At 52.4% G+C, this 23,070-nt stretch overlaps 7 protein-coding genes across 7 annotated transcripts; 2 read left to right on the forward strand and 5 right to left on the reverse strand.

Moving 5' to 3' along the window:
- Nucleotides 1-153: 153 nt before the first annotated feature.
- J4E83_009066 (uncharacterized protein) lies at nt 154-1,858 on the forward strand (the record flags this gene model as incomplete). The annotated part of the gene is made up of 2 exons (XM_049335958.1): nt 154-1,719; nt 1,775-1,858. The coding sequence occupies 2 exons, from the start codon at nt 154-156 to the stop codon at nt 1,856-1,858; spliced, it is 1,650 nt and encodes a 549-aa protein (XP_049184992.1).
- Nucleotides 1,859-1,959: 101 nt separating this feature from the next.
- Nucleotides 1,960-3,077, reverse strand: J4E83_009067 (uncharacterized protein; the record flags this gene model as incomplete). Its single annotated transcript, XM_049335959.1, has 3 exons — nt 1,960-2,084; nt 2,143-2,799; nt 2,855-3,077. The coding sequence occupies 3 exons, from the start codon at nt 3,075-3,077 to the stop codon at nt 1,960-1,962; spliced, it is 1,005 nt and encodes a 334-aa protein (XP_049184993.1).
- A 716-nt stretch (nt 3,078-3,793) lies between these two features.
- On the reverse strand, nt 3,794-6,974 carry J4E83_009068 (uncharacterized protein; the record flags this gene model as incomplete). Its single annotated transcript, XM_049335960.1, has 8 exons — nt 3,794-4,847; nt 4,895-5,300; nt 5,362-5,393; nt 5,440-5,542; nt 5,595-5,858; nt 5,906-6,000; nt 6,053-6,337; nt 6,439-6,974. The coding sequence occupies 8 exons, from the start codon at nt 6,972-6,974 to the stop codon at nt 3,794-3,796; spliced, it is 2,775 nt and encodes a 924-aa protein (XP_049184994.1).
- Nucleotides 6,975-10,592: 3,618 nt separating this feature from the next.
- Nucleotides 10,593-11,721, reverse strand: J4E83_009069 (uncharacterized protein; the record flags this gene model as incomplete). Its single annotated transcript, XM_049335961.1, has 3 exons — nt 10,593-10,784; nt 10,842-11,457; nt 11,552-11,721. 3 exons carry the CDS (start codon nt 11,719-11,721, stop codon nt 10,593-10,595), a joined length of 978 nt encoding a protein of 325 aa, XP_049184995.1.
- A 694-nt stretch (nt 11,722-12,415) lies between these two features.
- J4E83_009070 (uncharacterized protein) lies at nt 12,416-12,716 on the forward strand (the record flags this gene model as incomplete). The annotated part of the gene is made up of 2 exons (XM_049335962.1): nt 12,416-12,534; nt 12,671-12,716. The coding sequence occupies 2 exons, from the start codon at nt 12,416-12,418 to the stop codon at nt 12,714-12,716; spliced, it is 165 nt and encodes a 54-aa protein (XP_049184996.1).
- A 455-nt stretch (nt 12,717-13,171) lies between these two features.
- Nucleotides 13,172-14,892, reverse strand: J4E83_009071 (uncharacterized protein; the record flags this gene model as incomplete). The annotated part of the gene is made up of 3 exons (XM_049335963.1): nt 13,172-13,398; nt 13,480-13,911; nt 13,968-14,892. 3 exons carry the CDS (start codon nt 14,890-14,892, stop codon nt 13,172-13,174), a joined length of 1,584 nt encoding a protein of 527 aa, XP_049184997.1.
- Nucleotides 14,893-15,248: 356 nt separating this feature from the next.
- Nucleotides 15,249-18,596, reverse strand: J4E83_009072 (uncharacterized protein; the record flags this gene model as incomplete). Its single annotated transcript, XM_049335964.1, has 4 exons — nt 15,249-16,525; nt 16,578-16,760; nt 16,809-18,517; nt 18,592-18,596. The coding sequence occupies 4 exons, from the start codon at nt 18,594-18,596 to the stop codon at nt 15,249-15,251; spliced, it is 3,174 nt and encodes a 1,057-aa protein (XP_049184998.1).
- Nucleotides 18,597-23,070: the final 4,474 nt, after the last annotated feature.

The following is a 23,070-nucleotide window of genomic DNA, read 5'->3' on the forward strand; positions in this document are numbered from 1 at the left end:
GTACTGCATTCGCTTGCTAACCTAGATCTATACGCGATCACTTGGTAAAGGTTGCATCGGTAGCGGCGCCGACTTCGGGCTGACGCCTTCATCGTACCTCCATTTCCAGCCATCTTCGTCATCGCCAAAACAACACTCGCGATTTCTGGAGCCATGGATCATCAACAAGTGAACAACTGGAACTTCCAATCATGGAACGAAGATACGATCGACCCTTCGTGGTTCGACAACTTCCTCGCTACAGATGTCGGCCAGGGTGCGACTAACGCTGTATCTGATGCTCCTGCCGCATTCAGCATCGACGACGACTTGGCGATCGACCCGAACTTCCACGACTTTACGTTAGATGATACGTTACAACCGCTGAGTGGTATGACTTCGCCAAGTTATCCATTCGACGCGTACCAGCCGACTGAGTTTCACGAGCGCCCACAGCCGCAGCGTCATCACACACTCCCTCGCCGTCGAAGCAAGTACTTTAAGCGAAGGTCAACGGGCACTGTCAGCCCGATGGTAATACCGAGTGGAAGTCCTCGACACGAAGAGGGTCAGTCACTGGCCATTCAGCGCTGGCGGAACTCGCCGCCTGAAGACGAAGCCGCATCTCTGTCGGCTATCTACCATGCCTTGGAGGACAGGCCTATAGGCCACTCACCACGTATCAGTCGGCCCTCCAGCGGCGATGCGTTCCGCAAGTATCGCGGCCCTTCCTCTACCACGAGTCTCGATAGCGCTGCAAGCGAATCCTCATTACGATCCGCGAATTCGAGCCGCTCCGCCACGTCGCAATCGAAGCGTCGCAGTCAAGCAAAGACAAGAAGCAAGGGAAGAGTCAGAGGCAATATGCTGGACCCTGATCGTATATTCAAGTGTACCTTCTGTTGCGACACCTTCAAGCACAAGTACGACTGGAAGCGACACGAGATATCGCTACATCTAAACCTCGAAAGCTGGATGTGCACGCCGCATGGAGCTTCTGTGGTGCTACCTCTTACGGGTAGAGTACACTGTGCCTACTGTAGTGCACTGGATCCAACACCCCAGCATCTGCAGAAACATAATCACGCGGCATGCACGGACGGCAGCAACAGCCCGCGTATCTTCCACCGCAAAGATCATCTCACGCAACACCTTCGTCTAGTCCACGGACTCGAAACGCTACCTCTCATCGACGACTGGAAACTTGAGACTCTGCCAGTGACATGTCGCTGTGGTATATGCAATGCCAATCTAAGTAGTTGGGATGAGAGAGCAGACCACCTCGCCGCACATTTCAAAGAGGGCAAAACCATGGCCGATTGGAAAGGCGATCACGATTTCGAACCGGCTGTGGCTGCCCGTGTCATCAATGCGTTTCCACCCTACCTACTGGCCGAACAAGCGAAGACTGTCGTACCCTTCTCTGCCACGAATCCCGGATCCATCGATCATACAAAGCAAATGATTTCGCAGATCCAACGGGAAGAATATCAACGGGAAGAAGAGCCAGTCCAAGAGTCTCCGAAAGAGGTTACCCAGACACCGGACCATCAAGCTTTTGAAGACTCTTTGGAAGCTCTCCGAAACCTTTCTACGCAGCACGATTATGACTTTGCGAAGGTTTTGACACGCCATCTTAGTCGATTTGCGAGACAGCAGATGTTGTCGGGTATAATACCGACGGATGAGATGTTTCAACGCGAGTCGCGGAGGTTGTTATACCAGGATGCGGATGATGCGGTGAGGAAGCGAAACGACCCATTCTATACCAGACAAATGCTGACATCTACGATAGTGGAACCAAACAGTAGCAGACAACCCGAACTGGTTGCAAGACTTTCGCCGTCGCAGTGGGCTTGAAGGAAGCCCCAGTACATGATGCCAATGCCACTTTAGTGCGATACCCAACAATTCTTCTACCTGTTTCCCAAACTCTTCCTATGCCATATCGCGATCTTGAAATATCGCGATCGCCTTTCATCAGATGGTACCACCTTGCAATGTCACTTGGTCTTTGAGGTAGGACAGATCAACACTGCTCACCTCCCCAGCTTCTTCAAAGAAGCGTAAGGCGCGATTACCAGTCCAAATCGGATTCTCATCGCCTGTACCTTCGTTAGCTCTTTTGCTATAGCTGAGTGCTGTCCAAGAAAAGAATCTCACCAATCCAGTGCCCAGCCTTCGGAATCAACTCAGCAACAAAGTAATCGCCGATCTGCGACCATACCTGTTCCAACAGCGACACAGGCCCAAAGCTCGCCTCACCACCCAGCGCCAACAACGGCATCTGCAACCTATGTCCACTGCCAAACACGGAAGTAAAGTACGCCTCGTCATCCCACGCCGCCGCGAAGTATTCCATGCCGCTCCTCAAAAACCCCGGTTTCGCAATCTCATTCGTATACCGCTGCAAGTGGTCTTCACTCACGGCCGCCGTACCGGAATAACTCGCGTGGAAAAAGTACCAACTCAACATCTGTTTCTCGCGGTCCCGGATAAAGAACTCGGCTGCATCAGGCACGGCAAAGAAGGCCAGCTGCCAGTTCTGGTACAAGCTGGGACTCTGAACTGTTAAGGGATATCCATATCCTGGGAGTGCGTATTCAGCGAGGATGATGGCTTTAACAAGCGAAGGATGTTCGATGGCGAGAGATGTCGCCAGCCCTACACCCTTGTCGTGCGCAAAGACGTATGTGGATGATATGTTGAGGTAATCTAAGATGGCTTTGAGGTCTGCGCCCGCGGCCGCAGCGGTGTAGTTCTTGGAAGTGGGGATAGATGAGTCTCCGCATCCGCGGATATCTGGGGCGATTACCGTGTCTGCTTTCAAATTAGCAGTTCACTCTCTCATCACCGGTGATGTGCGAAGACATGCGGTTTTGAGCCAGGATTGGACCGATGGTATGCCATGTGAGTGAGTGTTGGGGGAAGCCATGTACGAGCAGAACGGGTGGTCCTTGGCCATGATAGCGGAAGTGGATCGAGACGTCGTCGAGCTGGATGCGCTCGTGTTCCCAGTCATCGAAGTTCGATAATTGCGCCAACGTAATCTGTGGTATAGCGAACGCAAAAGCGCTAAAGATGCTGGCGAGCTTCATACTGGAGGGTAGACAGATCCGCCGTAGGTTACCAGAACCCCGTCCACATGCGCAGCTTTATCTATCTTCACATCTTCAAAGCCATCAACATCTTGCACATCATGCATTAGGTCTCCTACGCCTTCTTGGCTCGAAGCGCTGTTTGCTTTACTACTCTTTCCTATTGCGCTTTTTCGATCGTCTTGGCAGAGTACGAGACGCTGACTGAGCTTACACGATGCATCGGACTTAAGCATCCAGCTTAGTAAACTCGATGTATCGCCAAGTCGGGGCGGGCAAACGTTTGGAAGATATGCACAGTCGGAGTAACAGTTGTTCAGAATGGATGTCCATGGGACCACACGTCTACACGGTACGCTCCAAATGCGCTCTGCCAAGGCCACCAGTGTCTTGTCCTATCAAGGAAACTACAGCCTTATACTGATTCATGTGCATCTTATGAGGAGGTACATAGCTCTTCATTGGGCCGCGGAGAGCATGCAGTCAGGAGTGGTCCAACGAGTCAAGCTCATATTCTCACGCCGTGGTTGAAGGCATGTAGACACAATGTAGACTTACGTATCGCACACTCTGTCGCATGGCACCTTCCTGCATACCATGTTTATAATAATCGAAACCACTGCATTCGTACTCCTACCAAACGCCGCATCCATGCTTATACATCTACCCAACGCCACTTGTATGCAGACCCTCCCAATCCCAATGCACAAGCAGAATCACGACCTAACCTTCGTATCCGCATCCGCCACCCTCCCAACCAACCCCCTAATCTTCGGCCAAAGCTCCGGAATCCGAAAAGGTTTCGAAATCGCGTCGTCCATCCCCGACGCCAGCGACTGTTCAATCTGCTCCATACGCGCATTCGCGCTCACAGCCAGGATAGGCAGACGAAGCGACTGCTTATCCGGCCGCTCGTGCGACGCCGAGGACGTAGACGAAGTCTTTTTATGACAAGCCCGACCCGACGATGGTACCCCCGGTGTTGGTGGCGCGGCAAGCAGACCCTGGTGTTCATAGTCGCGGATAAGGCGGGCGCAGGTCAGGCCGTCCATGATGGGCATTTCTATATCCATGAGGATGATGTCGAGGTCGTGTTTCTTGTCTGTCTTGGAACTGTCTTCTTCGTTGCGCCAGTATACGCTGTCTTTGAGCCATTCCAATGCTTCTTGGCCGTTGCCTGCTACGCTGATGTTCCAGCCGAACTTCTGCAGCTGCTTCCTAAGGACTTTCTGGTTTACGAGATTGTCTTCCACGATGAGCACGTTGAGTCTGATGGATTGCATCGCTTCTTCGCCTGTCATGGTACGACGAGGGACGGGGCGAGCTTGCACGGCGCGCGCGGAGACTTGGTCGGCTGGTGGGTGCGCGAGGCGCGTGCTGATGAAGAAGGCGAATGTTGAGCCTTGCTCTTTCTCGGAGTGTACGCCGATGGCACCTCCTTGTAACTTAGTAAGAGACTTGGAGATGAAGAGGCCGAGGCCTGAACCGCCGTATTTGACATGTGTGCGCGGCGTGGCTTGTGAGAAGCGGGAGAAGAGTTTCTTTTGCTCGTCTGTGGTCATACCACAGCCGGTGTCTTTGACCTTCAGCCAGAGGAATGCTATTTTGCCTTCGCCCCATTCAGCTTTGTCGGTAATGTCTGTCTTGGGCTTCTCATCGTCGGTGAAGGTTATCTCGTTCCAGCACTTAGGTGGACGGGTCCAGGAGCCACCGATAGTGACGGTGATGGCTTTTTGAGGGCGGTCTTTGGTGAATTTAATGGCGTTGGTTCTGGTATTGTTAGCGGAGGGTATGCGACATGGAGATGAGAATCTTACAGTAGATTGATGAGGACTTGCAAGAGGCGCGAGGGGTCAAGCATCGTCCAATCCATGCCATTGAAAGTCTCATCAATGAGGAAAGCGAGCTTAATGCCCGCCTGGTTGCACTCGACATCGAACATGCGCACCGCATCCGATACCACCACCGCGGGCTGCACGCGCATTGGCGTGATCAAGATCAAGTTAGAATCAAGTTTCGACAGGGTGAGCACGTCGTCAATAACGCGTTTTTGGTGCATCGAACATGACACGATGATCAGCAGCGATTCGATGCAGCTCTGAACTTCTGCTTCTGCCTTGAATGTTTCGGACGAATCTTTCGATGCTATGATTTGGCGTCTGGATAGTTGTTGGAGCGAAGCGATAACGGAGTCGGCGCATTGTATGACTGCCGACAGTGGATCTAGATGTTGGCAAACGACGTTAGCGGTGGCTCGTATATCTTGTGCAGATGCGTTACTCACTCCTGAGTTCGTGCGAAGTCATATCAATGAAGCTGGACTTGTCAACAAGAGTCGATTGCAGAGCGCGCAGTGAAATACTTTTCTTGTTGTCGTTTTGCTTCCAGCGCTTCGTGAATGCGGCGCCGCTGAACGCTTTCAGCCCACTTGAACTGTGATATGTCGAATAATGTCCCCATAATGCCTACAGGGATTAGCATATGCATGATGAAGAATGCAGAAAGGCATCATCTTACTTATCACTTTGCCGTCCTCGTCCAGCTCTGGGCAACTTGAACTTTGCACCCATATATTCGAGCGAATACCATCTTGATTGACCCAAGTCTTGTTCAAACGAAATTGTATACCTTTGGCTTTACCGCTCGTGAGCATGTTCTCCCAACCTTTCTTGACTTTTTCGACATCCTCCTTAGCGATGAGGTTAAACCAGTCGTATTGGCTGACTGAACCATGTGGATGGCCAGTAAGCTCGAAGAAATGGTCATTGACGAAGTTCATGCCTATATCAAGATTAGCAAATACTCTGCGATGAGCCGATCCCACATACCACCCTCAGGTATGTACACGTATATAGCGGTAGGGGATACTTGGGCAAAGCGCGCAAATTTCATTTCCGCCAGCCGCGCTTGTTCGAGTGCTTCGCTAGAAATGGAATCAGTATGTTTACATCAGGCATGCTGCAAATCAACCTTACACTTGTGCTTGTGCTGCCTCTTGCGACTTCTTTTGTGCGTTGATGTCCACGGTATTGCCGGCAACACCGATCAATTTCTTGTCATCATCGAAGACCGGAACACAAGCTGAAAGTACCCATTGCGCGGCGCGTTCCGTTCCTGTGGGTGCCTTCCATCGCATCTCGAACGTAACGGATTTTCCCTGCGAAAGCTTATTCCACATGGACATGACCAGTGCTTGGTCATCGGGGTAGACAAGATCCATGAATGAGAACTCGTCAGGATTGACGTTTTTGGGGTGGGAGCTGGGACCTGTCAACGCCGTGAAACATCGTGTTGTGGTTGTAGTTACCTCAATTTATACCATGCCTCATTAGCATGCAAAAGCTTTCCCTCTGCGTTGTACTCAAACACTCCAACATCGCTCATCTCCATCATAGTCTGGATACTTTCCCACCTGGCATGAAGGTTCGTATACGGAATGTTCTTGAGCGATATTGATCTATCGCGCTTGAGGTCATTGATGAGCTGTGCTTTTGATCGTGTAAAGACTGGCGCTCGACTCATAGTGAGATGATCGTCATCGTCTGCTTCTTCCTCCAAGGAAGGCGCTTCTTGCTGCTGCGCGTCGGATCCTGTCGCTCTCACTAGCTTGAAGCCACCATTTCTCCCTGCCAGTTCTGCGGTCCAAACATGACCACCGAATTCATATCGAGGTTTGTATTCACCCAGTGCTTGCGCCCATGAGCGGAACAGGAGTGATGCTCTTTCCTCGGCTAGGATGGAGTTGCAGAGAGGGAGTCTGCGAAACGCTTCATTACAGAAGACAAACTCGAATTCAAGAGCTATCTCACCCGCTCTGATGACGAACAGTGGTGCGGCATCAAATTCCAGATCCTCTAGGTCCAGCAGGCGCCTGTGGGAGGGCTCGGCCGACGGCATCTCGGATGGGTCGTAGTAACCCTCGACGGGACATAGACGAAGGATAGGCGATTGAAGTTTGGCGTAAAAGATGATGATCGGTAAATGCTTGGTCTCAGCGCATAATGCAAGATGCGGACGTAGCAATGCGACGGAAAGGGCGGTGTCCAGCAGGTGTGTCGCGATGAAGCTGCACGGGCAAGGCAGACTCGCCACTGGGGAAGTCAAGACCACGCTGTATTCTCAAGTGGCTTTGCAATTGATATCCAGACTATGAATGTGGCGTGTATAACTCGGATGAGAATTGGGTGAGTTGGTGCGTTGTTTGTGGTAGCGTACCGGCTTACCCTAGGTGTGTGAGCCCGGAAAGAGCACCGGTGAAGTACCCAATGTGCGGCATTGCAGCTGCTGTATGTCCCTGAAAGTGGGGTCAAAATCGGACCGTTCTAGTTCTCGATGCCCGCAGTTTCTCACTAAACGTAGATGCACCGGATATCGGATCAGCGTACAGGAGAAGGAAACGTTCTCAGTGATTGGTCAGTGTGGCGAGTGTAAAGCTTTGATCTGGCCGCTAGTTCAATCTCGAACGCGGGAGGAATTGGAATAGCGGAAGCGAATCCTTCAGGGTCTGAAAGATCCTCGATTTCGGCGCAATGCTCCGCTACCAACTGCTTCTTTTGGAGACAATGATATTTACTCACATCCCACGCGAGTGCCAACCCAGGTGGCCTCGCAGCATTTCAGCGTGGCACACCGGGATGACCGTCCCAAAGTCGAAGGCAACGTCGTTAATCCCAGACATACGTGCATAATAGTCAAAGAGTACCTTGGCGGATGTCCCGAGAGGGTGAAGTAGGTGATAGTGATTCTCACTCAGCTTGAGGAATGGGGCCGTCACTAGCAGATGTCGCCGTCAGAGCAACGCAGCCTTGGCCAGACAGTGCACGATCAAGAGATGCAGCCAGCTGTATGCATGACCATTGAGGGTCTTGGGAGAGTGCGTTGTCAGTTATCGTCCCTCTTCGCGAGCTGCACTGCAGGTGGTGACACGTCTGATCACGTGCTAGCGCGCTTTTGATCCCTTGGCGTGTAACCCTGGGTTTGGGTCAAGTCGCGACTGCCACGCATTGGTGACACCGCGACCTTCCCCAGCAATCGCCAATCGCGGTCGCATTTCCAAAATTTCGAACTACTACAGGTGTTCAGCCGTCGCTTGATACGCTGACATGAGCGACGATGAGTTTGGCTGGTCTTCGGGTGACGAAGAGCAGTTCGCTGCTAGTACAAACGTTGCGCTTGATGGAAAGCGCAAGATCGCCAACGACAGCGCAGACATTGAGTCTTTAACCAAACGGAGTCGACATGAGGAGAACACCACCGATGCGCCATCGGCCAGCAGAATCCTCGCAAACAACATCCTGAAAGGACGCTTCGGGCTGAATGGCTTTCGGCTCGAACAGGAAAGAGCTATTACCCGCCTCCTTGATGGAGGAAGTGCAGTTGTTGTATTTCCCACTGGAGGTGGAAAAAGCCTGTGCTATCAGGCGAGTCCTGTCTTATGAAACGAAATGCTCGTCTAACTTTCCAAGGTGCCTGCTGTGGCGTTCAGATATCAAGACGAAGAGCTTGGTCGCCGGACTCGTGAACAAAGCGGCGTCACTCTAGTCATCGCGCCACTCATTGCCTTGATGAAAGATCAGGTCGATGCCCTCTTGCGCCGCGGTATCAAGGCTGCCGTGCTGAACTCGTCCATCTCTCGCGACCAATTCCTGGCTACGCAAGACGACCTCAAGAAAGGAAATCTAGATCTGATCTACTGCGCACCAGAACGTCTCAACAGCGAAGGTTTCATTGCGTCGCTCAAAGACATTCCCGGAGGTATACGTCTGCTAGCCGTAGATGAAGCGCATTGTATCTCAGAATGGGGCCACTCGTTCCGTCCGGATTACCTCAAGATTGCTCGCTTCGCAAAAGAAGCACAAGTTGAGAGAGTCGTGTGTTTGACAGCTACAGCCACACCGAAGGTTGCCGAAGACATCCGGGATGCTTTCTCCATATCGAAAGAGGGCCTGTTCAGGACGACCATGTACCGTCCCAATCTACGTCTTCTTGCCGAGGCGAACGGAAAAGACGCCGATTACGTGTCGAAACTTGCTGCTCACGTCAAGAAGTACCCAGGTCCTACCATCGTATATGTGACGGTTCAAAAAGGCACAGAGATGCTGGCCGCAGAATTGAAGAAGCGTGGCTTCAACGCCAAATTCTATCATGCCGGAATGCCTGCCCCATTGCGCACGAAAACGCAAGACGAGTTTCTGGCTAGCACCGACATGATTGTTATCGCAACAATCGCATTCGGTATGGGTATCGACAAACCAGACATTCGTAGCATCGTTCATTTCGACATACCTGACAGCATCGAGTCTTACAGTCAACAGATCGGCAGAGCTGGACGAGACGGAAAGCCGAGTACATGCATGTTTTACCTCTCGACTAAGGATTTCTACCTCCGCAACATCTTTACCTACGGCGACCGGCCTTCGCTCCGCTCATTGAAGCTCTTGATGCAGGATATATGTTCTCCTGCTCGCTCGAAGCTCAAAGCAGGTGATACTTTCCAGCTCTCACTATATACGCAGGGTCAGCAAACCGATATCAAGGCCATCGTTCTTAGTATCCTTTACGCGCAAATGGAGTTGAACTTTGGGCTCTTTCGTTCCGCTGGGGCTATGTACGCGAAGTATTCGTACATCACAAAGAACCCGAATCTAGTCAAGAATGACGGATCGTCGGCAGCGTCCGCTATCGTTAGAGCATCAGTCCAGAGTAGTAAATGGACTCACGTGGCTCTGGACGATTTGGCAAACTCGACTGGTATCCCTCGAACAGATCTAGTGCGCAAAATGGACGAATGGAACGAGCGCGGCGCGATCGAGCTGAAGAAAGAAGGAGTACAGAACATCTACCGCCTCGAACGTCCTCTACCATCTACACCCGAAGAGATCGACAAGATCGTCGCGCAGCTAGACGAAACCATGGAGAAGACCGAAACACAGAATCTCGCACGCACGAAAGCCCTAATCAACCTCATCACCGACAAACGCTGCCTGTCTAGGTCACTCGCAGACTACTTCGGAGAAAGCACTGATATAGCAGAGGAATGCGGGCATTGCACGTGGTGCGAGACTCATACGCAAGCCGTACTGCCGGATGAGCCGCCTCAACCTCCTGACCCAGCTAAGATCCAACAAGTACTGAAGGCAGTCAGCGTACGCGATGACCCTAGGTTTCTCGCCAAATTCGCGTTTGGTATCAAGAGTCCGCGTATGAGTGCATTGAAGGTCGACAAGAATCCTGCGTTTGAGTCGATGAATGTGTGCGATTTCCCTGAGCTGCTGAGGGTGTTTACAGAGGCTTGCGAGAAGGGAGCGAAGAGAGGAAAGGCTTGAGCATCAGCGCAATGAATCTCTTGAAAGAATGATCTTGGTCCATTGCAAAGATACCCGTATATATGAATGGAATCACATCTGGTCTTATTTCAAGCTTCTCAAAGAGAAGAATCTCATATTTACATTCATACAGAGTGTATAGCGTGTATCGTGATATCTACGCATGTCGTGTGTCCACCTCTCAAGCCCTCTACAACTCCTTCTTCAACTTATTCGCCTCCGTCTCCTCCTTCCTCAACTCTTTAACCCCCGTCGCCGGCCTCCCCTCCACCGCCTTCTCACCACCAAACGTCTTGAACGCATTATAAAACAGCCACTCCGTCGCATGCTCAACCGGCTCGTCGAAAATGTAGGGCAAGAAAGGTACACCCGCGAGACCAAGCTATCGTATCGTTAGCATCTTACTCTCCTTCCAATTTACTTCGACAGAACCACTTACCCCAATAGGCCCCCACGTCCTCAACGTCTTGTTCTTCGCATCCTTCAGCGCACGCCCAGAGTACCGCACAATACTATGAATAGTAAAAGCCGGCAGACCCATACTCGCAACAGCCTGGAACACAGCTCTCTGTGCCATAACAGCCCTGTAATCCTCAATCGCCGGTATCCGTCCACCAACCACCTGCCCACCCGTCAACGCACTCCCCGCATCCCCATACTTAACCCCCTCGGTACTCGTCGCCTGCTTCGCAGCCTCCTGCACCTTATCAAAGATACCCGCCGCATTACTCTTGCCACCCGTCGCCGCCATATCCCTATCTTTACTCGTGACGTTCTCCAGGCTCTTCTCTGCGGCGTCGTCTATGTACTTTTCTGGGTGCAGTATGCGCTGGTTGCGAACGTACGCTTTGTAGCCTTCGTGCGAGACGTCACCCATGAGGTAGAGCCAGGAGATACCGTAGGCGCCTTTTACGAGGTAGGGATGTGCGATGGGGCGGAAGGATTCGCCTATGTCGGAGGTGTAGGCTACGTAGCGGTGGGCGGAGAGCATGATGGTGCGGATGCGCGAGGCGTAGGCGGCGTAGCGGAGGGAGGTGTCTGTTGTGTCTTCGCCTCTGTCACTATGTTAGCTATCCATATCGTGGAGAGGAGGAGAGAGTAGGCGCATTGCTGGCAATCGTGGGGATGGGATTGAGGATGTATACATACTCGCCATCATAAAGCACTTCCCACAACTTCTCCTCATCATTGAGTGTATCCTGAAGCTCCTTCGGTAACTGTTTCCTCGGCGGTGGAATCGAGAAGTCTGGTCGCGCGCCTTGTCGCTCTATAGGCACACCATCGACCTCTTCGATCTTCTTGTTGCTGTCTTTCGCCATGGTCGCTGTGTTGCTCAATTCCTTCTCTTAATAACCAGCTGCGTGCGCGTCGTACTACTAAAGAGAAAAAGGCGAAGAGAAAGAGAACAAGAACAGGTAATCGAGCAAGCGCTGATAGCTTAAGCTTACCACCCCATGCTTCTTCGGTACCGCTACTGCCTACGCTCCCCAACGCACTCACACCACCTCGGTAGCCGCATACAGACGTCACACCCACTAAATCGCTTCGTAACCACCGGCCACCAGCCACCCACCAGATCCCTGCTCTTTCCTTCCCATCTGCGCCACACTCCAGCCACAGCCCGCCAAGCCCCATCTTCTCTTCCGAAGAGAGCTCCGCGCAAGCACCCGGCAACGCTTGCACCCACCCCACGACTCTCTTACCTCCACCCTCCATCCATTGACGACGCATCACCCCGCTTACGGCACGGAAAACTCTCGAATACCGCAAACATGGTTGCTATGTACACTATTATGGGCCGTCAGGTCGGATCGCACGTCGTATGTTCTTGCCTTTTCCGCATGTCGAGAGGAGGAAAAGTTTGGATTGGGAAGTTGCGAACAACTGCAGTGCGGCGCATGCTCTGCCCGTACTTTCTCGGCGACTCTGGGGCTGGAGAGGATCAATTGGGGATAATGGGATTCATTTGGGGGATATGAGAACACAGGCTAACGAACGTTTCTACAGCTCGCAATGGCCACCCTCGGCGTGACATTCACCGGTGCTGCGCTCTCCATGGGCGGCAAGAAGGCTGAGGACCCTACCACTCCCCCGATCAACGCGAAGAGCCCTGATGAGGAGAACTTTGTCAAGTGCGTACACACTACATATCCACAAACCTACGCACATCCATGCAGTCGTTGCGGCACGAGCTCTTGCGACGGAGCAGGGAGGCTGTTGCTGGAATCGATAATAGATGTGAGGACTAGGGCTAACACATTACAACAGGGAGTACGTCAAGAAAGCCGCCGACAAGGTCCAAGGAAAGCAATAAACACGATACAACCCAACATACCGTTCGGATCGAGGGAAATCGAGTGTGGTGAATGATAGACGAGAACATGTGTAGCGGAATCGGATATATCGTCGGATAAACGCGCGTGTGTCTCGAGGATACGGGACAGTGTAGACACATATGCGCCGATTGTACCAACAAACAAGCAAGCAAGCATTGGAACGACTCTATCCACCTTCCTCACATTCATAGAGAATAGCTGCTGTCACTGCCAATGGGAGACGACTGATAAAACGTGAACTTGACTGGGTATTTGCGATCTTAACAAACAAGCAGAAAGATGTAATCAACCTGGTATAAAGCCCTCGTAACTAATCCATGACATGACAAGGAGAACGCATCCAACCTGCTCCTCCTCTTTGCTTCCCTCCGCCCTTCTCATCCCCCTCTCATCCATCCTTTTCTTCCTCATCCCCACGCACATCCATCCCACCTTACTCCCCATCCTCTTCAAGCACAATCTTCTTACTCATACTATCAACAACCTTGCAATAAAACTTCGCCGCCTGCGCCCTGGGGAAACAAATCTCCTCGGTCAGATAATCCGGCAACAAGTCCAGTAGTTCCCTGTCTCGTTGTTCGTTAAGCAGGGGCTGGTAGATGAACTCTGTTTCCTCGTAGGAGGAGCCCGAGGTGGCGACTGTGAGGTGGAAGTGGAGAGCTGTGGGAACGTTAGTACAACAATGCAGGGGAAATGGTAGGGGGATGGGAAAGCGGATGGGAAAGATAGGGGATAACTTACTCCCATTCCTCCCCGTCTGCAAACAATCAAACACATCCTCCTCATCCTCACTCCTCTTCACGCCCAGAACAACCAGATTCGTCAGATCGCTATACAAATCCACTTTTTGCTTTGCGAGTGTCGCTTCCTTGGCTGCTTCCGCGGTACCCGGCAATACCACTCCTGTTGTCCTAGCCTTCACCGCGCTACCAGGCACATTCTTTGTCTCGGGTTGTTGCGAAGAAGAACGGGCGGCCGCGAGCTTGCTAGACAGCGTCTTGCTCTCATTCTGCGCGGTCGCGAGGGCGTCGGCGAGTTTCTTGTTCTCGGCCGTGAGACGACTAGTTTCCTTTGTGGAGGCTGCGAGGTCTTTCTTCAGGGTTGTGAGGGTCGAGGTGCGGGATTGGAGGTCGGTGAGTTGCGTTTTTAGGGATTTGATTACGGCGTCTTGGTCTGTTTGTCGTGTTAGCAACAAGCTCCCTCATCTCATAACATTTGAAGGGCCGTACCTTTGGCAATCTGCTCAGTCCGCTTCTTAAGCTGCTCAAAGTTCGATTCTTTGCCTGTTGACGCAGATTCCTTGAGCGCTTCGTACTTGGCGGTCATGGCATCGAGCTTCCGGGTGAGGTCACCGACCTTCCGCCGCATCACTGGGTCGCGTTCGGAGTCTGACACGCTTCCTGTTCTTTTCCGCGATGCTGATGTTCGGCGCGCTCTGCTGTTCGGTTGGGCTTGCGCTCGCCGTGCGGAAGGTTGTGATTGTGGTGGAGGCATGCTTTCAGGTATCTCCTCTCCCATTTCAATCGAGTCTTCGATGTCCATTGTGTCTGCGTCTGGCTCTTGTTGTGTCTCGGGGATTGTCATGGGCTCAGGCTCGGGTTCTGGCTCGGTCGCGCGTTTCGTTCCTCTTGACTTTGGCGCAGGCTTCGCTTTCGTCTCCTTCTTCTCAGCGGGTTCTTTCGCAGCTGCCTTGCGCCCTCTCTTTGCTGGCGCGGGCGCTGGCTCTTCGACCTCCTCTTCTTGCGCCTTCTTCGCTGGCCTGCCTCTCTTAGCTGGTTTGGCCTGCGCAACCGGCTCCGGCTCTTCAAAGTCTTCTACCTCCTCCGTGTCGCTCGCATTGGCCTCCTCGACTTCCGCCTGTGCCTTGCGACCGCCCTTCGCCGCTACCTTCTTTGCGCCAGCCGCCGCGCTCTTCTTCATAGCCACCGCGGTTGTACCGCTCGTCCGACGCGTCGCCGGCTTGCCCTTAGCAGTCGCCTTGGTCGCCGCAGCCGTCTTCTTGGTTTGCGCAGCAGTTCCACGCGTTTTTCGCGCGGGTTTGTCGCTGGTGGATTCGGGCGTGGGAAGCGCATTGAGCTCGTCGACCGTCATTTCGTCTTCCGAGGCCGAGTCGACTGTGAAGGAGATGTTCGCGGTTTTACTTCTGGGCGCCATTTCGGTCTCGTCGGTATGCTGGGTAGGCAAGTGGGGAGTGTTGCGCCGGTTGCGTGCGCGGCGGGATGGGAGCGGGAGTGGGATGGATGTAAACACACGACCCTAGCGTGCCTTCCTGACCCAGCGCGTCACCCCAGAACAGGCGGCAACATCTTCACCAAGGTAACATTATTTCTGATCAAAGCCGATATGAGAGAATCGTTATTATTCACAAGAAGCTATTTACTACACTGGAGTGAGCTCGACAGCCCAGCTCAGGTATCATCCCAAAGTGTGTATCCAGAACGCCAAACATCAGTCCATCGTGAAGTCGTAGTACAAACCACATTACCGCCCTTTCCTTACCCTGGGTATACCTATCTTCCGACACTGCTTCCACCCCAGTTACTGGGAGTCATGCTACTAAGCTTACTCGAAATCGTGCTGCCCGAGAACCAACTCGACGATACGCCGCCGCCGCCAAATCCAAACTTCCACCATTTGTTCCTTCCGTACTTGCGGCCACCTCCAAGACCAGTTCTATTGCTCTTCTTGTCGTCGATCTTGTCCTCCCACTTGAGCTTCGTCTCCATGATGGCTTGGATAGAGTTGATGATGAGGAAAGTGGTTGAACCAATAGCACGGAAGAAGGCGAGACCAGCGACAGCCCAGAGAATGAAGGTAAGGTAGAAGTTGTTCGTCACCTTGCGGTCCGAGTAGGCTTCGCTGACAGTCATGGCGAGGACAGCGTTGGAGATGAGCCATATGACCACCATGTAGGTACGCACGGCACGATAGTAGTCTTCCTGTTGCTGCGACTCGGAGATCGGGGGCTCGACAACTTCGACACGGTCACGGAGGTTGCGAAGCGCCTCGTCATACCCACTGTCGATATCCAGCTGCTCTGATGGCATCTCAAGCTCCACAATGTCCTTCTTCTTTCCTTTGGCGTCTCCCAGATCGGTCTTCGCGACGTTGTCTCCCTTGGTTCCCCAAGTGATATCGTGAGTGTTGCAGAAGGCGTAAACTTGAAGTGTGGCGATGTATGATGGTAGGAGGGCAAAGTACTGCGCACTCGAAGTGAACATGTGCCATGGATCCAGGTACATGAAGGACATGAGGAAGTAGAGACCAATCGTTGTCGCAGTCGAGATGATAAGGTTGGTAAACACATTGGCCCCGATGGTCTTTTCCGCCTTCGGATCCTTGAGTTGGACAATGACGATGTAGAAGGACGCGAAGGTAGTGTAAGCCATGATGACACCATACATGACCATACTCCAGAAGAACATCTTCTTGGCACCTTGGGGTCGGTTACCCATAGACAAGATGAATTGCATGCAGATGAGCAGCGTGCATGTGTAGCGGAGGATGTAGAAGATGTATTTTCCGATGTTGTGGCCGAAGGGATCCAGTTCCGGGTCTGACAGTGAGCCGGCGACGAAGTAAAAGGTCAGGTAGAAGTTGGCAAGCGAGAAGAACGTAAACAGGAGTTGCACGAACTGGTAGACGAATTCGATGTGAAGCAGGATCTTGCGGCCGATGGTGTGGTCAGTGGCCCAGACTTGCTTGAAGTGAAGCAGTGAGTAGACAGCCGCAAAGAAGGCTCCGTTCAGCCAACGACGACGTTGAGAGATGAACTCGGGTACGGTATCTGAGGCATGTTAGTTTTGGCCGTGGAGAGGATTGTTATGATTAGTTCTTACCTGGCACATCCGTCTCACCAGTCGCCGCTTTGACGTATTTCAAGACCCATTGCTCGCTGCGCTTCGCTACAAGCTCCCAGCACAGAATACGATCTTCAGCCAAGTACATGTTTGCGGTGAACACATCTGCATCTTGACCATGGAGCGTTTCTCCCTTGAAGTACTGGCTAAGAGGACCGTGGCCTGTGTGATCGTTTTGCAACGCGTGATATCTGTATGCAGAAAGCGCACCTGGCAAGACCGTAATGTAGCCAAACACTGACTCCAATGGCTTGTCAAGGATATTGGACATCTTGTATTCGAAGTTCTGCGATGCGACAAGCGGGTTGAGCAGACCAAGCCACGCTTTGCCTTTGCCAGCCTTGATTTCTCCTGCAGCTCCTGCGACGGAGGAGTCGGTGTCGAAGGCCTTCCATAGATGGTACAGAGCTTTGGGTCCAGGCTTGGTTCCTACGTCGAGTAGAATGCAGACGTTCGGGTTGAGTGCGCGGCCGAAGGCGTTGAAGAACCAACGATGTGAGTTCAGCTTCTTTGAGTTCTTCTCCTTCAAGCAGAAGATCATCTGGCAGGGCACAATGCCCTTCTCAGCACCCTTGAACTTGAGGTCTGAGTCCAGCGAGACTTGGGTTGTGTATTCGTAGACGTGGGCAGTGACCTCTTTCTGGTTGACGTGGTTCTTTGCGATACCTTCCTGGAAGCATCCCATGGCAGCGATCGCGTCGAGTGTTCTCGGGTGAACCTTTCCGCGACCATCCGCAATGATGCATACGACGATCTTCTGCCATCCGTCCTTTCCCCAGGTTCTTGACTTCATTCGGGAGCAGAAGTGACTGATGTTTTGCATGACACCGTGCATTGTTCGGGTGAAGTCGATCTCGTTCTCGTTGTACATGGTGATGGCGATGAAAAGTTCGGTTTCGCGCGGGTTGCCGATATTCTGGCGCAGTTTGTATCCACGATCACAGTAGTCGTCTGGGTCGCATGTCACGGCTGTGTATCGCATGTGCGTGAACTCGATGTCGTCTCGTCGTGGAAGGAAACTGTGGAGGATGGTCGGGATCTTGCACTCTAGAATGAGTTCACCGTTGATCAATCGGACCTCCTTCTTTGTCATTACAGCGTCGCGCGCTCCACGTCGCTCTTGTGCGCCATCGGGAGCCGGCCCGTAGTGCTCTGCCTTCTCATCTATCTCGGTGTAGATGTCTGTGTATGTGTCATCGGTCATGTACGAGTCGCGCGATCGCAGGTCGGGTCGGTCGTCGCCAATGTCGGTGAAGGGGTCGTCATCGTCGTGAATGGGTATCGAAGTCATATCAGTCATGTCCATGGTGCCCTCGGAGCCGCGGGAGTTTGGTCTACGGCCGGTGAACAAGGGTTGAGGTGGTAGTGGCCGCTGAGGGCTGCCTGGCCGTGGGCTGCCATGAAGATCCACTGGCTCGTATGAGTTGACTGACGCTGGCGGCCGCGAGTAGTCGGCTGATGTGCGCGTGGGTGAATATGGTCGGTCGGGCGACAGCGGCCGTCGGTATGGTACGTATGGGTCCTCTCCCGGCGGCGGCATGTTCGGCGCGGTATCCATCACTGACGGCGTCCGTGATAAGCCGGATACTGAGGAATTTGTGGGGTGGTATGATCGCGATACTGGCGATGGAGGTCTGCGGGAAGAAAGTAATGGTAAGTCTGGGTCTTGTAACCGTACGGTCTTGTAGGGCGTCGTATCGAACTGCGACTTGATCGTCTTCCGTCGCGGCATCTGCGCAGGCATTGCTGCTGCGCTCGACGTCGAACTCAGCGCATCGCCCGCCTCGCGCAGGAAGTCGTGGATGTCCGCCTCGGCAGCCTTCTGCTTGCCGACCTCAGACATGGTCATGCGCTCGCCCAATTCAGCCGTGTTGCTGTTGGCATTCGACATGTTTGAAGTGTCCTCGAAAGACGATCTTCTGGTGGGGAATGAGATTGGGTCCGTATGCGGGACGCAAGTGGATGGGGGGAAAAGAGTGAGACAAATACTCACGGCATGTAGCTCTGTTCGTAACTTTGGTCCTCGTCCACGTTTGTCAATAAACGCATGGTTGATCCTCCCTGTAGTTGCTGAGGGGATCCGTCATCATAGTCATATGCAGGTGGCCGTCCATAGTGTGAACCACTGTGTGGTGTGGACCCGTCCATTATGTGTATGCGTCGCGAAAATTCAGATTGGGTATAGAAAAGTGCCGTCGCTATTCGTGACACTGGAGAAGTGATTGCAATGGGCAACAATGCGATATGGATGTGTTCAAAAAGGGTGTAATAGTTACTTTCCCCAGCAGTGATGCGGCGGAGGCGCATGCAGTGGTGTTGTTTCTTCGGGCGTTGTTATGGTAACCCCGCACCCCTGTCCTTGTTTGCTCAGGCGTGCCAGGAACACAACCCCAGATGCCGCCGCCATGTGGCTTAGACCGTGACACCTCAACAATTCATGCGCTTCCGTCCTTAGCCGCCCGCGACTGTTTTGCCTGTCGTGTTCTATAGGCCCGGGATAGAGCTTGCACTATTGGCATTCGTCATCAGAAGGTTGTCGAGGTGAACGTGAGCTAAGCCTTACTGCCTCTGTATTAGGCCCGAATCATGTCAGATACCCACAGCCGAACCGGGTGTTCGCAGGTAACGTAGGTATGTTTGCTTCTATGCACATGGAAGAACCCCATCAGTAGGCCTGGACTTCAAATTGGTCTTCGCAAGAAGTGGGTCAAAGATCGAGGAGAGTGGACCCAGCGCCGCGGCCCAGGTAGCTGGCAGGAACGACTTCACCGGTGCACATCATCAAAGAAAGTACCGTGTAAATAAAGAGACTTAAGTAAGACCAGGCCCTATCCTGAGACAAAAGCGCACTTTATCTTCATTGCGAGAAAGACTTCAGCACTTAGGTATCGCTCTCCATCTGAGCCATGAGTCAGATGTAAAACTGGGCTTCGACTGCGAACTTGTATCTTATCCCTAGCTCGTCGAAGAACTTCTCTCGTTTCTTCGTCGTTTAGAAGGCGGCGGCTGTGAGCGGCTCATCATCGCAATGCAGTACCATGATGGGAGCGCGCACACCGTGAGTCAGTACCCAGGTAGTAGTGCATATAGCTCATTGCTACCGCTCCTGATCTCGATTTCTACCTGAACATATTAACTCTTACATGTGCGGAGTCTTACTGGAGTACGGAAACCTCGAAATTAACACCTCCATCAACCTGGCATCAGCAGCCGTTACTCTCCAGATACTACTGCAAGGACGAAGAAGACTTTGTGAGCGCGGTTTATCGTGAGGGCGGTTCATCGCGACGACGTGTATGTTGAGGCGGGGAACTTGGGAATTGGATTCAAGATGCAGTAAGTAGCGTTGCGGCGAGGAGGTCGGTGGATTAGGTGAAGTGGAAAGTCCGGGTTTGGATGGAAGCTGAGAGGAGCTATGGATTGCTACCGACGAGTATTCTGACAGTCGGCAATACATGCATGAGGGAGTACCGTGCGGTGTTTGGTGCGCCATACGCTTTGACTCTTACCAGCCGACCTTCGTCTTCAAGTCGGCTCCGGGTTCTGATGGCTCCGGTAGCGATGTTTAGGCTGGCAGTGTTCCCGGGTAGGACGATCTTTCGTAAACTACGCGAGTTAAATCTTCGCGGATGACGTCCATGTCTGTGTCACGCGGACGAAATGCGGACCTCCTGGCACTAAAAGGCGATCTAAGCATCATGGGCCGATGCTTTATGCAACATGCGCTCTGATGCTTTTTAGTCGAGGTCCATGCTTACTTCCCTAAAGTCGGTTTTTAAGGGCTAACGCTTCGAAAGTTATCCGTACCATATCTACCTAGTTGTCGTATGTTCTCGTGTCGCTGATATGAATATCTTTAGCGAAAGTTGCAGTGTAGCAAAGCATATATGCAAAACCCGTTGAAGCATGCCAATGACCGAAGTGCCCTCCCCGAAGCTATAAGAGTTGCGTGTGTTGCTTCAAGGTAATGTAGACTTTACCCGACTGTTCAAAGTCCCGTCACTCCTGCTTAAGAACGGTGATCTTCTTGATCTTCAAGCTCAGCTTGTCGTCGTAGGCTTTCAGGCCTCGACCGTCACTCTTCCTTAGAAGACTGCATAATATAGCGCGAAAGCTATCATCGGCCTGGGTGCATACCCGATGTCCCTTTTCAGCCGGCGTGCCATCATCTCGGCTCTCCTGATCGTGAAGACAGGTCGCGGTTCGCTCAGCTTGCTAGATTACTAGTTTGGTAGGCGTAGCGGAGCATAGATTCTGTATCGCACTTTGTTGCATGCACACCACTAAACCTCAGCAGGTACACAGCTTTGATCGCAATGCAGAGTCCAACCTAGAAATATTTTCTAGGTAACTTGTGATGTTCAACACAGATTCTGTGTCATTGTGTAGTGTTAGTAAGACGTAGTTATCATTGTGATAAGATATGAGTAACAACTACAGACAAGTTGAAAGCCGAATCGAACAATCTTGCAGGCTCATGAAGCGTAGGTACCAATGTAGCTGCGTTCCCGTCACTTGCCGTCGATATACATCTAGCAATGACATATTGGCGATGGGTGTATACAAGCTACTGTGACGGTGACTCGGCGATTCGCGCAAGCTGCTCGGAGAACGGCAGCTGCTCGACATCGCTTAGCCCGGAAGCACACCCTCAGACGCGGACGGCACCTTTGCATTTACCTGGCGGGCCGGTGGTTGCGTCCCTTCCTCAGTGGGTATGGATGAATGTTTTAAACCTGATCGGCCATGATTGGCTCTGAAATTTCGGTGGCGACTATAAACAGGTAGTTCAATGTTCCCATTTACACCGATGTTGGCATGTGTGCTGATGTGTACTGGCTGCGGCTATTTTTCCCGGACCACTCACGTGCCTCTTTTGGTATTTGGCTATTGGAGAGGCTGTTCGCATGCTGTTCATGCTGTGTTACGCTGACAATTTTTCCGTTGTCTAGATTGGATAGTAGGTGTAATGCAGTGTACCCAACAGCTGGGCAATTACACCGAGTGGCGCTACAAATGATAGTTTGTAAAGTGATTTAGTCGACATGCGAGTCAAACGCAAGACGGTCACCTAGAGGCTAGACGAGCGGCCTGGAATGCAGGGCTCCTTCAACCCACGATTGTATGATGGCACTCCATCGCGGTAGGCTGAATGCGCGCAAGACACCACCTACAGTCACTGCCAGACTGGGTCTTGTCATGTAACTAGAATCTGCCACAGTTGGTGGTGTCCGAGTGAGCTCCAATCGGTGTAGACTTTCCATTGTAAAGCGCACCTGCTGTTCCATACGTAACCTGATTCGAATTGTGGCGAGCTGCTGATCGGGCAAGTTCAGCCGTGCTGTCGTATACACGGCTGAGTTCGACGAGCACATACTCATTAGCTGCAGCTTAGTTGGATGCCTTGCGAAATCTTGTGTCGCATTCGCATACATGTACGTTGTGTGTGTGTGTGTGTGTGTGTGTGTGGCCCGACCTAGTGGTTGCATGGCTGAGGCTCGGTAAACACGACCACTCGAGACCAACGTACCCCCCTGGCCCAACAATTCCAAGTCTGACGTCCCATACGAGAAACGCGAGGTGGGCAGCTGGTGGAGTAGCGAGCAGACTAAGAATGCAAGGCCATAGAAAATAAAAGAAACGGACGAATGAGGCGCGTTACCGGTGAGAAGTAAGTAGTGTGGGTGCAAGGGTATATGCAGACCAACTGTTCTCCGAGAGAACGTTGCTCGGCCCGCGGAGCTGTCACAGACTTCGAGGCTGAAAGCTTGAACGGTGAGCTAATGGGGCTCGGTTCTGGGTAGCGGGCCACTCACGTGAACTGAACCGCATGCATACATGACGCAGAAGTATACCAAGTATCCTGTAGTATTTGAACATCCGTATGCGCAACCAGGAAGTACAGTGAGGTGGCCATGCTATGTAAGAATAGATAATCAGACGCAGGGTATCACGCGGAAAATTGTTGTCAAGTGGCGTGGAAACCGGGACTTCGCATGCCGGTCGGAGTATTCGATAGCGGACATGCAGCAGCTAGTGCTACATAGTGCTGCAAGGAGGTTTCCATGTGCAGAATGCACACAGCTTTTGAAGCAGCGGTGTGCATATTGATGAAATGTCGAATCAGATCAAGTCGCGTGTCGACAGAAGGCCGAAAAAGAAATTCTAGACGAATGATGTATGTAAGAGCAGCGCAGGAGATGTAAGCAATGCAGGCGTTAGTGCCACGCAAAGGCGACTAGGACTGAGCGAAGAGGCATTGCTGTATGATTGTAGATGGTGTTGATTCGCTGGTTCCACGACAAGAGACGTTGGTCGCTCATGTCGGGATGGTATCTAAGCGCGCGGTGGAGTGACATGTAGGATGTGACGACAGCCTCCACCATGCATGGCTGCGGCGCAGGTTGTGTGACATTTGCCGGACTATTGGCGTTTAATTTAGGCGAAGTAAGCGCTGACGCATCGATGGCGA

Source organism: Alternaria metachromatica (assembly GCF_023757995.1).
Source record: "Alternaria metachromatica strain BMP 0045 chromosome Unknown scaffold_29, whole genome shotgun sequence".
NCBI lineage: Eukaryota > Fungi > Ascomycota > Dothideomycetes > Pleosporales > Pleosporaceae > Alternaria > Alternaria metachromatica.